Genomic DNA, 19495 nt, shown 5'->3' on the forward strand with positions numbered 1-19495 from the left:
TACGTGATCTATGAAATATGTATCGAGGAATAATAATTATTGTGTTGTATTGACGACAGACAAGAGTTTATAGGCTCGAATGCGCGACTCCCGCTTAATATTCGTCTGCACGTATAAAGTTCCGATAAGAACTGTCGATATGCTTTTGACTTGTAGCCATATATATATATATATATATATATACTGTGAATGTATTTATATATGTATTCAAGTATCGATACAATGTAGGAAATGTTGAACGCACAAATTCCAATGAGGCTATGACTATCAATGATTAATTAATATCCCGGGCCGTCGGTCTGTCTAGCTGTAAAATCGATTTCACGTCTCATGCACCAGCACAGGTACTCTCGGTGTCGAGTATCGAGTCGTTAACTATACATGAAAGTATTTAATTTTAAATATTTTTTATGAATTTTAACCGATAGACTATCGTATATCTTTAAATATATAGATAAATATACGGCGAAAGCTCGTTTATATTCATAAATGTCATTATCGAGGTGATAAAAAATTATCTAAAATAATAATTGCGAAGCCATGAATTTAAAAAAATTATATCCTTGGAATAACTCAATCGTTAAAATGTATGATGATTAAATTTGCAATTTATTGCCATCAAGATATGAACTACTTTCTTTCAATAAAATTCGAGATTAATAAGAAAAAGTATTTAATTAATAGGGAAAAAAAAAAATTCTTAATTATAAAATTATAGAGAGAATAAAATGTTAAATATAATTATCTTATAAAATTTTCTTTCATAATTTTCGATTACAAAAAAGTATGAGATATTATATCGGCAATAAAAGTTTTTTAATAATAATAATAATAAATTATTATTATTATTATTATTATTATTATAAAAAGTTATAACTTGAAATTAATTTTTGGTTGAATAATTTTACTGAAGCATTGTTCACACAAAATTAAAACTTCTATCAGTTTTAAATTGAATTATGGACACTGAAGATAGGTACTCTGTGTAAAGTGAGAGCAGACCGAGGCTGGGTCCTCAGAATTGAGATTGAAATGGTGAAAAAGTGTAAAAAAATAATGGCCGGACGATAAATGAAAAGAGAGAGGTAAAAAAAGGGATTGTCGGAAGAAGAGAATGGTCACGCTGTTGAGGATAAATGAACGGCCACCAATCGCCAGCACTCGTTTTCACTCTGATAAACGTTAAGCGCCAAATCTGGTTTATTTTTTATAATTTCATTACTTTCGCGGACTTATCAAAAATTTTTGAATGGCGTTTTTTTAATTACCAATTGCTCTTTCGACGGACTGAGAAATAAAGTAGACATAAATATATATTTTATGATAAATAAATTTATAAATATTTATTGTCAACTTTATTTTTAATATTCAGAAATTTTAACTTTAAAAAAATTATCTGGGATTAAAAGTTAACTAAAAGAGTTAAAATGGTATAATATGAAAATGAAGAACTCAAAATAACAACCTTTGAAAATTTGATTGAAAAACCCCAATTTCGACACAAAATTTTTTTTCCACTTTTTAAAATTTCAACATGGAATTTACAACAAAAAATATCAGATTTCAATGTAGCAAGAAACTTTTTTGCAAAAACAAATTATACACTAAAATTTAAAACTACTTTGACACTTTTCTTTTGAAACTTGATCATTCTTTCTAATAAAAACTAATTAAGATTTTTGTTGGAATAGAGTTATATTTAACTAAGCTGTGTTTTTAACTAGTTCAACGAACATCACGAATTAATTTACGTGAAGTTAACGTCACGTAGGTCATGTGATGCAATGGCTATAGCATAGGAGATGGGGTCGTCCAAGCCCCCTTTAAATGCAGACGAGCGACTCATAATTACCTTGGACCACGGATCGAAATGCCATGCTACGCTCTGGTAAACATGATTCCAGAGCCATTGAGCGAGGCATGGCTCCTCGTACTAACACATTATACACACATATATATGTGGTACACATATAGAGATATGTGATGCATCCAACAAGATGCTAGAAACGTTAAGTTTACCAGATTACCATAGCTAACCTGATGTCCCTAATTATCTCTTTCTTTATTCTCTCCACCCTTCTCTTCACCACATTTTTATTAACCGAGTAAATAATCTACGTGTAATTAAAAGGGTCAAAACGTTGATTGCATCCTTTCAAAGTCCATTTTATATAGAAAACATGAAATAATTATTCTCAAACTCATTCATTCACAAATAGTTGCCTTTTTTAGAAAACCATCAAATAAAAAATCCCACTATTTAATGTAAATTACATGCTTTCATTTCAAAAAAAATTTATTCACGTAATTAAATAATTTTTCCATCTTGGTCTTTTGGTCCGCGATTTTTATTTTAATCAATGGTTTAAGACGTCTAGTTTAAATTATCATCGAAGTTTTACATTTATAATTTTTGATACTTTTCCAAAAATCTAAATTGACACTAACATGCTTAGTAATTGCACAATCAACTCTGAGCCTCACACTAAATTACTGTTAGACCAACTACCTCAATCCTAATCCTCCCCTAATTGATCCATTGATCCCTACTACTAAGACTACTCATGATTGGTTTGGGTATACCCGTAATTTCGCATAAAATGAAATATTTTACGGCAAGGATTAACAGAACATTGCTTATATTAAGCTGGCAGTTCATTATTTTGAACTTTACTTCCCATTTGTACAAAAATATTTTATTAACAAAAAGAAATTTAGGAAAATTCGCATTTTCATGTACATTCATATACTTCTCCATACTCTATTTTGAAAATGTATTTAAAGTGGCGACCATTTTTCAACTACCATTCAAATATACGCGTTCAAAATTGCTAACAATGCTTACAGAAGTGCTTGGATGAACGCAAAATTTAACTCCTTTTCAACTCAAGTATTACAATATTTCATATATTTTTAATTTTAATTAATATCATTCTGTTGCAGCTCGAAACAGACTTTTCATTCTTGTATTTTATTAAATAAACGTGTTTATATTTATAACACAATATACAACAGAGTTTTAACTACCAAAATGGCTTTGTGATTTCGAATATTTCATGTATATTCAACAAATATTTCAATGGCCAGCTCGGTTAATCTGCAGCTCCGCTATACCATACATTTCATAAAAAAAAAAAAAAAAAAAAAAAAAAAAAATCCAACTACTACTCTGTGTATTCAGTGTATATGTGAAAAATTTAAAGTAGTAATCACCACAATATTGTGTTTATACCGCTATAAATCCATTTTTGTTGTGTACAATTACTACATTGAATTTGGCGATAGTAACCCACGATAAAAAAATTTGAACTCTACGGAATATTCAGCTTCAAAAAGTTCTCTGGTGTTTGCGGGCGGGTTTCCATCACCGAAAACAATATACTTTTTATATAGCACAGTCACTCAATACAATGAATACTTTATAGGGATTTTCTTGCAAAACCCACAGTAGGGAAAAAAATAGAGCCAAAAATTATAGTAGCTAAAAAAAAATGTATATTTATATAATCACAATTTTTTTACTGAGTCAAACTCAAAGGGTAAAAAAATTTTTACGTCGGTTACTTCCTTGCTACACGAACGCAGTCCATTTGAAAAGATTCGTAGATAAAGAAAAAACCAGCACAGAATAGCGCATTGTAGCAGAAAATTTTTTTCTTATATATTTTTTTTTCGACATTCAACTCGTAGCTATTATTTCAAAAGTATAACCGCCATCTTTATAATAGAGTGACTGGTGGGTAAAAATAATGTACTTTGTCATCAATCCCGAAAAGAAAAACCAAAAATTAAGCTACTGAAATATGTATATACATTTACGCAGAAATATAAATTTATCGCGCTGTTTTTTATGGCAGAGTAAAAAGCGCAATGAAAAAAATTTTTAATGACGTAATAAGTATTTATATGAGCGTGAATAGTAAGCTACATTGAGCAATAGTGTGAATGCTAAATTATCAAATTAATTATCTAGTGCAAAGGTATTCTTCCTTCACTAATTGAAACAACTTTTACGATCGTTAATCGCGATAATAATTGCTATTTTTATTTAGATTAATGTGCTGTGATATTTATATGTGTATTTATGGATTATGTGTATGGATACCTAGCGCATTCATTCGTTTATTTTCCAGCGTTGTTCATTTAATTAAACAAGTTATGCCGAAAATTTTTCGTTTTTACTCGATTCCATTATTTCGGTCCTCGAAAAAATATTTCAGCTATTGCACAGTAATTTTACTGATAGAGAAAATTTTTTCATTAATTCTCAATTTAAATCAAATTATCTTTTGATTGTCAATAAAAAAATATTTATTGAAAATCTCATTTAGATTAATTTGAAATTCATTTTAAATGAAAACTATTTTTTTGTCAGGATATTTAATAAAATTTCACTGCGCAATTTTTCCATTTCATCTAAAATTATTTGTTGATTATCAATATAAATGTTATTTTATTAAAAATTCTTCAGATAATTCGCAATGTAAACTATTTGAAATATATATAACGCAAAGGAAAATTAAAAAAATGAATGTACTAACTAGGAAAAGAGCTTTTACGCAGAGAATATTTTTCAATCACGCACTTATATACCATTGACATCTCAAGTCCAGCGCTCCTGTATAATGGACCAGCCGGGAATATCCTCTGCAGGAGCACTCTCGAGTCAACGGGTCAATTTGTCACAGCGGATATTAATTTTCCCGTTGGATGGCCGTTAATCGTCTGCTTGGTGAAATTTTGATGAGACTCGAATTATGTTAGAATCACTCACTAATATATGAACCCATAAGTCGTGTATAATTTAAATTCTCAACCACCTAAAAAATTTAAGTAAATGCTTTTCGTATATTAATTTCATAAAGTGTATAATTATAATAACATATACAGGATTTAAAAAAATATAAAATATTACATAAATTATAATCTTGAAGGTAACATTATTCGCTTCGAAACGTTATGTTCCCCAGACGATGCAACATTTATTTACTTTCAGAAATCCCTCAAGACCCAGTTGAACTCGTACACCACCGCGGTAGTCGCTACCACCCATTTTCTCTTGATGCAGCTTCAATTCTCGGGCTCTCACGCCATGAACGAAATCTCGTTTTCTCCTCATCTTTCATGCTCGCCTTCGGCTCTGAGACATAACATTAATTTACCCAGTTAACATGGACTTTGTAAATATTATTTAATATAATAATTAATTATTTATTTTATTTCAACCCCTTTACATTATAACTTCATAAAGCAACGAAAGTCTGAATTCAAATTGAGCCTTAAATTAAATTAAAAAAAAAATCAACATTTATGTAGCAGATCTAATGATATGGGCATTTTTGATATCTTTTTTAAAAGTACAATTTTAGAGTAAGTGTCTGACAAGAGACAGAGATAGGACTCATGCGTACCCTATTGGCGGTCATGCGCAATATGTCCGCTTGCCGCATTAAGTAGTTCAATAGACCGCCACTAGGATCTGCAGAAGCTTCAGTACTGTCTCTGATCAGACACTTGACAACCCATTCAAATGACAGTAATGATTTTTCTACCGGTAGAATATTTAAATCAGCAAATTTGAAGGCAAATTCTCAATCAATGATTGTTCTGATAAGGATTTGATAAACAATTATCTCTTAGTATTCAATAATTTGAGTAAATACTCGGGCAGTTTTTAAAAAACTGCAGATTGCTAGGGTTTATTTAAAAAAAAATATATGAAAGATCTATGAAAAATTAGATACAGGCAAACGTGAAAAATAATTGAAACACTTGGGCGCCATTTTACAGGCTATTAAATTTCATTTTATTGCGACTAATTAATCAGCACAAGTTTCTATCACGCAAACAAAATAAATGCCTGTGAAGTAAAACTTAGACAGCAACAACAAGTTTAAGTTTGAGTCTAAGTAAGATTCGCGAAAGCTGAGTGAATAAGAATGATAATAAGCGCAATATATATTAAGTAAAGCAAAGTGAAGGAGTGAATACGGAGACTTCAAAGCGTCAAGTTACATTGTGGGTTTGCGTTGTAAAGTAACAAGTTCTATATACATGTGTACCCGAGTGCTTGTTATCCTTACAACTAAAACACAACCGTTAAACATATATATTTATATATATATATATATATAGTATTAAATAAACATACAAAACATGAGTTTTGTGTTTCTGGCAAGCTAACTGATCTGTCTGAGGGTGCTCTATATCTTACCTTTAGTTATGTTGAGTCTGAGAAATGTCGCTAGCTAGATGTCGTAAAGCCTGGATTTAGTTTCCTTACCGCCCGTAAACTAGGATTTTTCATTCGAAATACAAAAACTCGACGTTCATCTCTTATACTTCTGATGCCACTGCTCCTGCTCCTGCTACTGCTACTTCTGCCACTGCTGATCTCGTAACCATTTTATTTGCAAAATGCGACAGATTATTATGGCTTTACTCGTGACATTTAACTGACATCAATCTTGTAATTTATATAAATGTATTTTCTTACTCTTATCTTCCCTCAAAAAAATACCGCGATTAGAAAAACTTTGAACAATTCATTTCATTCTCATGTTGGGAATAACCCATCACAATATAAACGTTTTTCGTTCATTATGATGTCCTCTAGTAGGAAAAGCCATAAAAAGTCCTGGGAATAATTTATTTTTTGAGTTGAGACCCATATTAGGATAAATTAAGATGAATGAAGATAAATTAGGATGACATTTTTCATAAAGAGTAGCCCGTAACTTTGCTTCTGTTGGGAATAACCTATCACAATATAAACGTTTTTCGTTCATTATGATGTCCTCTAGTAAAAAAAATCATAAGAAGTCCCAGGCAAAATTTATTTTTTGCGTAATCGACGATGGATAGATATGGGCACGGTCTGTGTATTTTTTAAAGAGTAGCCCGTATCTCTTATCGTGTTAGAAATAATTTAAAGTTCAGACAATATATTTCATTAAATATTAATCGAAGTAATTTTTTTCTGTTGCAGGCATTAGTTTATCGTGATGGTAATCTCGTGTCAGGTTCTTTGGAGGCGCTAGTGCAGCACATGGTACCAACAGAAGACTATTATCCAGACCGGGCATATCTCTTTGCGTTTTTGCTGAGTGCACGGCTCTTCATCAAGCCCCACGAGCTGCTCGGCGAAGTTTGTGCACTGTGCGAGCATCAGCAGAACCTCAATGGCGAGGGTGGAAAAGTGAGTGTCCAGCTCCTTTTATATATATATCTATCTCTTCATTCTTAATATTAATTCGCGTCGATGACATCCGGCGTATTTATGTAATAGCTTCTGTCCAACCTAAAATATTACATTTATTTTTTTTCTTAAAATACTTATCCTAATCCTTGGCAGGAACGACTGCAGCGTTTTGTCCCACGACTGGTGCAACTTCTCGCAGAGTGGACGGAAACTTTTCCATATGACTTCCGAGACGAGCGAGTTATGGGTCACGTGAGGTCTATCACCCAGAAAGTGGCTGCCGTGGACGCTGCCGCACGACAAGAAGTATCAGCCCTTTTGCAAAATTTATTGCTACGTCTAACGGCACTTGAACGCTACGAGGAGGGATTGTCTAGACTTGCCACCGAAGCTGCCACAGAACAACTCACTCAGGTGAGCAACTTATTTTAACCCACATAATGCTTCGATAAACTTGCAATAAAATAACCATACACTTCATTTTACTTTTTAATAATTTTCCTAACGACTAGAGTATTTACTCAACTGTTTACTGTCTCTTGTAATTTATTTTTATAAAATATAAAAATATTTATTTTCAATAATCGAAATATTTTTCAAATCAACCCGCGGGAAAAATATTAATTTAAAAATTTTTAAAACCAAAGATTAGTAGTCTGTTGCATAACTACAAAAATAAATGATAACTAAAAAGTAAAAAATGAATTTATAAAAGGAAAAAATATCAATAAATCAAACTGTTTATAATAATTATTATAAATGACTGAGATATTTGAAACAGAGTGGACAGTAGTAAACAGTAAACAGTTAATTTGATTATTGTTCATCCATTAAGCGCATCCTAAATTCACTAATAGCTCATTTACAATTTGACTAATGTGATTAACAGAGCCAGCTAGCTAATTACACTTTGATATCATTGTCAGTACACTTACTACACTCTCACTCTTCTATTCCTCTTCCTCTCCCTCTCCATCTCCTTTTCCTACCCAATGTCCCTGCCTAACAATGACTGGGTTAGGTATTATTTTAAATTACTCGGTGGCTATTAACCCAGTATCATATCATCGTAATAACCAATCATCAATTCTCATACACCAAAATTAATTTTCCTTATCACATTCGTGCTTCAATACTCCACGCCTTCCATTTCCGTTTTATCCAATACACTATCCACTCTAAAATCTTCGATACAGTGAAATACAACTTTTTAGCTCCCCCTCAATCTCGCCGACTCGATCTTATCCAATTACTAATATGTACAAAAAAAAAAAAAAAGTAAATAACGATTGCAATTGACGTAAGGTTTCAACTGTCAAGTGATTACTCGTGACTGATCAACCGTAAGCTAGACAATCGATAGATTATTATTTTTTTTTTTCCTACTAACAACACTCGACTTTATTCAGTTGAGGATAAGAACATACCGTAATTCGTTGTTTATTCAGTTAAAAAAAAAAATAAAAAAAAGTTTCCTCAGTTTTGCAACTCATTACTCTAGACACATTGTGGTAGCATACGCGAAAGCTTGCTTGCAACTTCTCTTTTCCAACAGCTGCCACTTGCACAATTCCGCTGAGTATGTACGTATATATATATATATATATAGATATTATATGAATAGAAAAAGCTATTTGGAGTTAGTAAGGTCGTTATACAATGTTTATTGTAGTCTTTTATTATTTTTAAAATTAGTACTTTAGAGCCAACAAGTTCGAGTTATAAAATTAATTTTTTTAAATACCTTAATATAATCTTTTAATTCATTAAAACTCAGGCTGCTTGCTGTTTTAAAAGAGCTCAGATTTATTTAGTATTTATTATTTGATATTTTCACTGCGTACAGATTGCGTTTAATTTTATTATTCTTGACAATTAGCAAAATTTAATAATCCTACTTACGTTAATATGCTTTTTTATTTTCAGTAATCAGATTAGTTGTTATCATTATTTATTTAATTTTCCCGGTTTATTTTTAACTGATTTTTTTTTTCTAGTGCATGCGCTAAAAAAACGCTATTTTATAAAAGCTTCAGTATTTTAAAATTAAATTAGCGAATGCTTTTAAAATTAATTAACAAATAATAAATGATACAGAGTACAAAAATTTGAAAACAGAGCCATCAAAAAAAACTTTGAATATATATTAGTAATAAAATATACTGAAATTTTTTATAAAAATTATTACCAATAGAATTTTCCTTAAGTATATTTAATAAATAGTAAATAACATTAATAAAATATTTTTCAATATGCATCAAAGCTTAAAAGCTCTCGTTTACCGTCGCCGCCGAGTGAAGCGTGGCTCCATTTCAAGAAAGACTCTTTCCATAAGTCTAAAAGACCCGTATTTATTTTTTTATTTTTTATTTAACTTTCTTTTTATTTATTTTTATTTTTTTTTTTTTTTTTATAAAGATCTCATGCACAGCAGCCATTTTCGTCTCTCGATTTCGCACGCTTTTCCAGAATTGCGGCTTTAAATTTTTCTCTCATCTACACGCAATTCTATGTTCTCTTTGTATTCCTCTCTTGTAAAAAAAAAAAGTTCTATACATATATATATAAAGGTATGCAAAACTCGCGAGTTTTTTTTTCCTATGCGGTGTCTTTCAATTACAAAACCTACTTTTTCTATTTATTTTCATCTTCCACCAAACTTTTTTATTACCATTATTTTTATCTATTTATTTTTAACTTTCGTAATCAAAAATTTTAGTGGTTTCACTTAATAAATAATTTAATTAAATATAAAAAAATTTTAATAAAATTAACAGTGCACTTAAACTTGTGACGTATGATGTGGTATATAAATTTAATAATCTACGTGTTAATTCAATTAGTAATCGCAGTAATAATAAAAAAAAAAAAAAACTTATTTTATTTAATAACCTTATTTATCATTAATATCAGAACACTTATCACATGACACTGAAAAAAATCAGGAGTGAATTTGGAGTAATCACGGATTTTATTTCAATTCAAATTTTCTCCGTCGGAATTTCGGAATTTTAAAAAAAAATCACTCCGCACACGGAGTAAATAGAGTTCGCTTTTTCGACTGATTTCGGAGTGATTTGAATTTTATTTAAATCTAAAGGGATTAAATAAATAAATACACAGTCATCTGCTCCGCATTTACTCCGTGTTCACTTAAAAAAATTTTTAGTGTACTAAATTTTTAAAAAAATAATTTAATACTTGAACGTTTGTGCTGATTTTAAAAAGATCGGGCATTGATAAACGTGAGCATTATCATTAGATGTAAGATCAGCACACACGGGACAAAAGTACTTACTCTCGAGAAAAAGATGCACTTTCAGAGACACACGTTACTTTTTTATATATTTTTTTTGTCACGGTCATGAACAAGTGAAAGACAAGAAAATGAAAAGAGATGTGAGATGAAAGGACACGTATAGGATAAAAAAATAGAGGAAACAGAGCGTATAAAAGTGCATTTCATCCTAAGATGGACATTTTAGAGAACTATTTTGCTGCACTAAAAAAAGCTTTCCGTCTTTTATAGTACAGTAGTTAGCTATTTATGTATATATGTATATATATATATATATATGTATATTTATCCACGGTACTCTTTCGTCTTATTTTTATTATCCTGCATTGTTCATGATCGCATGCCCAATCTCGCGGCTATGAATAATATATATCGCAATAAAACTATCTCGGTCTCAACTTTATTGTTATCTTAATGGAAATCTAAATATAGACAACAATTTATTTTTGTATTAAGATAAATTATGAGATAGTTAGTATTCAAATAATTCACATTTATTTTCGTAAATTTAAATTTAAATAAAAATTTTTTTATTCACTCGTAATTACAACCACGTCGTCAATGGATTCATTTTTCATGACGTAATAAAAAATAAAAAAATATATATATATAAAGTAAAAGAATAAGTCACAGTACGTGTCAAAGAGAAACGTTCCACTTCACTCGTCTTTTACCTTTGAAACCACTCAGCTGGTTCTCTTTGAGCGGTTTCACCGCGGCACCAATATCATTTTTAAATCGAATGGAATAAGACGACTGTGTTAAAGAAAAAAGGCTGTAAAAAAAATATAGATGGATTGCCATAAAAGTAAAAGGCAAGCGTCGTGTTCTCACAATGTGTCTTTGCTGAGTGAGTCGTCTTCAAGTATTGCTTTTTGTCCCTCCTGACACGCCTCTACTCTACTTACTCTACTACACCAAATAATACTGATTGTAAAATCACTCTATTCACCCCCGTGCTAACTATTGTTCTATTTTCTATACAAATTGCTATTTTGTCTTTTCACTTCACATACTCACATATTTTATTTACCAGTAATTAAATTCTGTAGAAAAAAAAAATTAATTAAAAATATATTTTTATTACTTGACCTACATTTCAAAAATAATTTTTCTCGATACATCAAGTGAAAAATGGTAGAAATAAATTCAAGTGAAGTTGTAAAAATAATATGAGTTACGAGTAATATTTTTCTTACCATTTTTTACTCTAGAATTTTTTTTTTTTTAAGTTTTCAATCTCAAAATAAATCAAATTTATTTATTAGTTCAAAATTAGGAAAAAATTTTAATATTATATTCAAACTTATTTCTCAACTGCAAGTAGTCAATTGGCGGCTCGGAAAAAAATATTAATAAAAAATAAAAATTATAGGAGAGGGGGGGGCAAAATGGGGTACTTATGGAAATAATGTTTTTGAAGACTTAAATGCGCTAAATATTTGTTTTTAATTATGTTCAAAATAAATAGAAAAAATTGTTCATTGCCAATAAAAAAAAATCTGGATATTAAATAAATTTGATTAAATTAAATTTTTTGTAAGTAATTTACATAAAGAAAAATTACAATTTTCACAATTATTAGTTGCAACGGAAGAAAAAAAAATTGTAATAGTTTTTATCATAAAACAATGGTAATTAAAATTTTTCTTCAGACACTCGATTTTTGAAAAAATTTAACAAAAAAAAAATTCAAAATTATGTTCAATTATATTCACAAAAATGATTTTGTAATTTTAAAAAAACATTTAAAAAATAAAATTTCTTTTATAAAATTTTTGTGGTACCCCGCTTTGCCCCCCCCCTTTCCTTAACAGTTAGTAATTATTTATTAAATTACGATGCAAATACATAATTGTATTATAAATATTATTGTTTCAGGTCGATGTAACAGAATTATGTCCATCGGCAACAGTACTGGCACAACAATTGACCCACGTTGAGCTCGAGAGACTCTCGTACATCGGACCCGAAGAGTTTGTACAGGCATTTGCGAAGGTGAGTTCATCGAGCACCCACCGCCCACTTTTGTGTGTCGGCTCAAATGGATACTACAGATCCTACTCCCCTAGTGTACACTGTAGTTCTCCACCGTAGTGTAGAGAATAATAGTGTGTTACGAGGATAAACAAGCGATACAATGACAATACAAAGACTAAATGACAACGACTACTACAACAACAATGTCACAATTTATCAGTCGGTGTATTGCTGCAGCAATTAAATTTTATCTTTTGTTTATGTTGCAGGAATCGCCCCATCTGGAAACCTCCTTCAAAGACATGAAGAAGACGAGGAATTTAGAATCCTACGTTCAGTGGTTCAACAGACTGAGCTACTTTGTCGCAACCGAAGTTTGCAAAGTAATCAGACAACTTTTCTTATTAAAATTAAATTATATTTTTTTTATTTTTATTTATTTTTTAATCCATATATTTTTTACCAGCACGCTAAGAAGAAACAGCGAGTCCGCGTCGTGGAGTATTGGATCGAAACGGCCAGGGAATGCTTCAACATAGGCAACTTTAATTCCTTAATGGCCATTATTGCAGGATTAAACATGTCTCCTATTTCACGGCTAAAGAAAACTGTAAGTAATTTATTATTATTTTTTATTTTAGTCTGCGACAATAAGCGGATGTTGTTGAACGGTTTCATTTAATTAAAAGCGCGCGACTTTTTTTTTTATAAGTCGTAAAATTTTTAATTTTAATGGGGGGATTGAGTTATTTTACAAGAATGTTATAAATTAAGAGCGTAGTCAGTTGAAATGATAAAATAAAATAAAGACAGAACAGGGTGTGAAAGTCATCGAAATTAATCTGTAATTTATCAGAGTGACGTGTCGAGATCGTGAGAACTACGAGAACAGAGATCAGTCTTGAGGAACTTTTAATTATGTTTAAGTTTCGCCAACTATCTCTGGGGTTTAATCGAGATAGCATTGAGCCGGCTTGAGGTCGGATGTACGCTCAGGATCTAGCCAGGATCCACTGGTGTAGGTTATGAACCATGAGCTTTGGGGAAGCCGGGATAAAAGCTTGGGAGTTCGTGCAATGCAGCAGCCCCGCCTGCGAAAACACCCTGGACGTTATTCGAAGTTCATTTGGCTGGTTGACTTGATTTATGAGACAACGCGACGGAAATAATTGCAAAAACGTTGTTACCAACATTCGTTCCTGGGTAAATTCAAACCTCGTAATTTTCGTTAATGGAAATTTACCACCGGTAGTACCTACGCCGCTTATCGCGACTACTTCCGTTGGATTTTATTCACCGGTTGTTCGTGTACATGTGCACCCGTATATATATATTTATGTACATGTGGATATATGTGGACACATTTATTCCCTGTCCACTTCTTCGAGCTCTCGAAGTACTCGTACCGGTACAATCGAAAGCCTTAAATCACTAGTGAAAAAGCTTTTACTCTTTTCCTATTGTATTCTACTATTCTTTACTTTTGTTATTGTTATTATTATTTTTTCGTTCATTTTTAATAACTATTAAATATCAAACATCACGTAATTTTTTAAAGTTCGCGCTAGGAAAAAAAATCCATAAGGAATAAAGTTTTCTATTACTACATTGTACAAAATTTTCAGAGTGAACGCAGGTTAAATCTGGAGTGAATGCGGGTTGAAATAAAATCCAGATCACTCCGAAATCACTCCCTAAAAAGACAAACTTCCTATTTACTCCGTATGCGAAGTGATTTTTTCTAATACTCCGAAATCTTTTAAATAAAATTCGTAACCACTCCGAATTCACTTCCAATTTTTTATAGTGTATTATTATTATTACTATTATTATTATCGGGGTTGAATTTAATAAATATTTAGTAATCAATTAAATTACTGATATGTTTCCAGTGTCTCATATTAACAGACAAATTAAATTAAATAGTAAAATTTGACAGACAGTATGTAACATATATATGTGTAGACTTGACATGAAAACAGAGTGTATGTATATATATATATTTACATATATATATAATTTGAACTGATGCAGAGCAGTGATCGTTCGACATTTAACGATGCTAATTTCTCGCGTGATAAACCCTCGTGTGCGCAGGCCACATGGTAATAGCTGAATTAAATCCCTCGAGAACGTATGATGGCGATGGCCCTGGTGATCCTGGTGATGCTGATGGTGGGAGACAGTCGGAATTAATACTGTGCATCGGAGCCGCGTGCGAGTTCCGCGACAGTTTCATCCTCGAAGTTAATTCAATTACTGTCGTAGTCAACTCTTGCTCACGCGCCCACACTCATATCTATTCTCTGGCCATACAAACCCTCTGGTCTGCTCATACCACCCGCTAAATTATTTGCCCCACGTCAACCTCATACATTAACCCACTAGCCATGAAATTCCATCCTGTACAAACTTTTCATACTACTACTTATACATATTATAAATTAAAACACTCCGCGGCAGTTTGTTTCGTTCTACTAATTCAATAATATCGCCTCGCCTTTTTTTCACTCTGTAAATTGATCGTTAATTCCACTTGTCAATTCATTATTTTACATCTCGTGATAATAAATCTGGTAATAAATTCTAAGTACCATTGAGTCCTTAATTAAATTCGACTTTTAATGGGAAATTACATAAATTTACCAAATAGAGCATTCATTAATTATTTAGTTTTATTTCCTCGATACGAGCCAATTTCAATATTAATATTAATAATAATAATAATTAAATTAATTATTCTATCTGCATAAAATAAATAATTATTAAAAGCTTGAATTATATATATTTTTTATTAACCAATAATTATAATAATAAATACAATACGGCTGTAATTAAAACACTCATGTATTAATTAAACTGAATTTTATTTCAGTCATATTAAAATTATCATTATTTAAATGAAAAAAAAAAAAAAAATCCACAATTCTGGGTGAAAATTTATTTATGACCCTGCCAATAAGCAGTCGCTGTGTACTTATATACTGCCCAAAACATATGTTTTATTTTAATGCTTCAAAATATCAATCTCCTTAAATTTTTAGTCCCTCCCCCATGGTGTTCGGTAATTTATGGGTGACTCCTACGCTGTAAAAAATTTTCAGAGTGAATGCGGAGCAGATGATTGGATATTTATTTAATTCCTTGAAGTAAAATTCACTTCAAAGGAAAGTTTATTTAAAATAAAAACTCCAAATCAGAATGAATTTTAAATAAAATCCATAATCCCGAATTCACTCCCGATTTTTTCAGTAAGAAGTTTCAAACTCATGATATAAAAGTAATAGTGAGTCTAAAAGACAAATCTGAATATTTATTTGTTTATTGAAACAGTGGTCAAAAGTACAGTCGGCAAAGTTCTCAATTCTCGAGCACCAAATGGACCCGAGCAGCAACTTCAGTAGCTACCGCAGCACTCTAAAAGCAGCAATGTGGCGCAGCGTCGGTGCTACCGACGAAAGGCAGCGAATTGTCGTACCTTTCTTCAGTCTCCTTGTCAAGGACCTCTATTTCCTCAACGAAGGCTGCAGTAACAAGTACGTAACTCAATTACACCAATAATTTTACTAATCTACAAACTGAAACTCGATTTTAAAAATCGATTACTCCAGTGCAAAACTTTGCAGCCCCACTAAAAAAAATATAAATAAAAAAATTTCCAACTGCCAAAAGTTATTTTGTGATCTAACATCAAAGCTTGTAATTATGATAACTACGCATCACCGCGCATCAAACTTCCTTCCACCCCTTTCTTCTCCGTTCCCTCATCTCGCTTTAGCATTTTCATCTTCAGCTTATCTTCAATATTAAAGACTAATTTCCTCTGGTTGGTGGCAACAGTACCTGAATTAACTTATTAAACTCGTAATAGCTAAAGTTTTCCCACTAGCTATATAGCAACAAGTTAAATGTATATTTTCCATTCAAATGTTGTATAAATTCTTGGGAAAAAAATTTAAATAAATAGTAATAATATTCAGTAAATAGTCGCAGCATATAATTTAACATGATTTAAAGTTAATGTTCAGATTACTATTGTCGATAGTAAATATCGATATTCAATTCACGATCCAACACACAACTATATTCATGTAAATTTTATAACTTTGGGTATGGTACAGTAGCGTTACTTTGCCAAAACTTTAACGCATAATTTACACAGAATTTATTGCTCGTTATTCTTATCTCGGTTACTTGGATGTGGAACAAAAAAAAATTATATTTAATGTATAAAGTAACAAGTAACAAACACACGAGATATAACTTGATGGTGACACTAAACATGTAAAAAGTTGATACGATTTATATATTTTTTCTTAGCGTATGTATGTATATATATATATTTATAAATAAGAAAGTTGTTAGGAAGAAAATTGTAGGAGAATCCTTAGCTGTCCTTACACGACAAATTGTACAACTTTTCCAACTAGTAGTATTGAAGCAATCTAAAGTGTAACTATCTGTTCCATCTGCTGCTCCTTTTATCTCATTTATTTTGATACAATTTTTATTGAAGATTCTTTGTTATATTTGTTTATTTTTGTTTTATCGCAGTTTGTTTTACTTATTTATTTATTTATTTATTTACTTTATTGTTTTTATTTTTAATGCACTTTTGATAGTAGTTAGTGACGTTAAAGTTATCAATCCGTGTACTTTACAGACTTCCAAATGGTCACATCAACTTTGAAAAGTTTTGGCAACTCGCCAAACAGGTGACTGAGTTCATAGCATGGAAGCAGGTGGCTTGTCCTTTTGAAAAGAATTCACGGGTCATTGCTTTTCTACAAGCCAGTCCAGTGCTCACTGAAAATGGTATATATACAACTATTTTCTTATAATCTTTAATCATTTTGTTTTTTTTTTTTTTTTTTTTTTATTTAAAGGGACTGTCACCTAAAATATTTATTTGCTTTTTTTTTTTCATATTTCTACAGAAAATTTGAATCTGAGCAATATACATTATTATTTATGTTCAAATATTTTTTACTATTGAAAAGTGCGGATAAATAGTAAGCTTTGAATGCTTCTCGACGTGTTTTTTTGAACCGCGTACTTTAGTTTCGAAAAATCAATAAAAACAGTCGCAGAAATTTTTTTTAATTCAAGAGAAAAAAAGTATGAGGAATTCCGTCATGAAAAATAAAATGGCGGGTAAAATTCGTGCAATAATTTGAATTTTTTCCCAGTCAAAAAATAGCAGCAATAAAAATATCGAGACAAAAAATTTTATATGAACTTTTGTAACTCAAGGGGTCGAAATATTTTAGTCGACTCGAAAAATCAACTGATAGGAATCACGATCGATTTTCTTAATATCTGAAATAGTATTAAAATCATTAAATTTAAACTGATTATCAGAAATATTATCTTTACAATTTCAGATGAAAATAGACAAAATAAAAACAAAAAAGATTTGCCGAAACCCGGGATCGAACCGGGGACATTTAGATCTTCAGTCTAACGCTCTCCCATCTGAGCTATTTCGGCGCCTTTAATTAACAAAAATAAATGATCTAGTATAGAAAAAAAATGCAGAAATTTCTGGATAGATGCAAAATCAAATATAATTATTTAAACAACACAAAAAAAAGTTATTGAATTGAATACCCGCCAATTTTGAATTTTTAAAAAGCTGCGGTCCCCAATTAGATAGTTTTTTAATAATGCATTAATTTGTCAGTTTGTTTTATCATTTTCCAAGTACAGTTTACTTGACAACAATAAGAAAATTACGTAACAATTATAAAAATTTTTTATTTTCATAAATCAATTAACATTATTCTAGATAACCGAATGAAATTTCTCATCTAAACTTTGTAAAAGAAATGTCGAGTTGATATTGATTTATAAGATAATACATTGAAAGTGTAAAAGAATATTTTAATTGTGTATTGATTGATTTTTTTTTAGCTCTTGCCTTAGCTTCCTTTGAATGCGAGCCACCTGACAACAATCCAGAGAAGGAACGTTATAAAGCTTTAAAGTAAGTAAAAAAATAAAAAAAAAATTATTGAAGAGTTAAAACGAGAAACTTGTTCCATTTCTTAATAGATTGATTGATTAAATAATAAATTACATCACTTTGTGTTGTTGCAGATCTGATTTAAATGCTCAGTGAAAAAGAGCTAGCGCTACTGAGTGGGAGAGATACTGAAGTAGACACGTATATATTAATACTAATATATATAAGAACATAATAATCATAAATATTAAGATTAAACATAAAGATTTAAGTACGACAGGCTGATCAAAGTAAGTCGATTAAGCCAAATTTAAAAACTCCTGATTCTAAACTACAAACACATCCTACGATTTTAAAACAGTATCAACTTTAATATGCATTAAGAATTTTTATTAAGTATGCATTTATCCGCTTGGAAGTATCTCAAAGTTTATATTTTTTATTACTTTTACCCCCGCCCCTCCCACCTTTTATTAAAATTAAACGAGAGAGTTTGTCCTTTTAAATAAAATCTTGTTTTACATTTTTTTAATTATTTTGAGATACTGTCAAGTTGATTATTTAACTGTACATAGAAATACCTTTTGATATACACTCGTTTAATATATTAATATATGAATATATGATAGCAATTAATATTTAAAAAAAAATAATATTGAGTGGATCTTAGGATTTTTGAAATCCAAAAATTTATCCAATCCACTGGAAATATTTATAAAAATAAAATATTTAATAGTGATAAAAAAAAAACAACTCTCTCGACTAAGTATTAAAATTAGTATTATAATTTCTATTAATTACTTTAATTAATATAAATATAAAATTAATTACTATTCAAATATTGATCATAAATAAATCGACAGACGATTTGTTTAAAATTTGAGAAAAAATAAAATTAATCCACGTAAAATTCAACAGGAACAAAAAAACGGAAACGATTTTTTTATTACAAATAGGGACCAAGAGTTTACTCTCCTTGGGATTTAAAAAATACGTGGGATTAAAACCGTGATTACAAAAACGTAACAACGAGATAAATATGTCTAAAAAA

General features: G+C 30.4%; 1 protein-coding gene and 1 non-coding gene across 2 annotated transcripts in view; one reads left to right on the forward strand and one right to left on the reverse strand.

Annotated features, from left to right (window-relative positions):
- Positions 1-18735, forward strand: part of LOC103578377 (uncharacterized) — a 158142-nt gene extending 139407 nt beyond the window's left edge. Inside the window, exons 6-14 of the mRNA XM_053741581.1 lie at positions 6989-7198; positions 7355-7615; positions 12381-12497; positions 12749-12862; positions 12946-13089; positions 15813-16015; positions 17143-17294; positions 18393-18465; positions 18579-18735. Coding sequence (XP_053597556.1) covers positions 6989-7198; positions 7355-7615; positions 12381-12497; positions 12749-12862; positions 12946-13089; positions 15813-16015; positions 17143-17294; positions 18393-18465; positions 18579-18600 — 1296 coding nt within the window. The 3' untranslated portion in view covers positions 18601-18735. The remainder of the gene's footprint in view (positions 1-6988; positions 7199-7354; positions 7616-12380; positions 12498-12748; positions 12863-12945; positions 13090-15812; positions 16016-17142; positions 17295-18392; positions 18466-18578) is intronic.
- Positions 17897-17969, reverse strand: Trnaf-gaa (transfer RNA phenylalanine (anticodon GAA)). Its single transcript has one exon. It is a non-coding gene; the product is annotated as a tRNA-Phe (tRNA).
- Positions 18736-19495: the final 760 nt, after the last annotated feature.

The sequence above is a fragment of the Microplitis demolitor genome, chromosome 8 (genome assembly GCF_026212275.2).
Source record: "Microplitis demolitor isolate Queensland-Clemson2020A chromosome 8, iyMicDemo2.1a, whole genome shotgun sequence".
Taxonomy (NCBI): Eukaryota; Metazoa; Arthropoda; class Insecta; order Hymenoptera; family Braconidae; genus Microplitis; species Microplitis demolitor.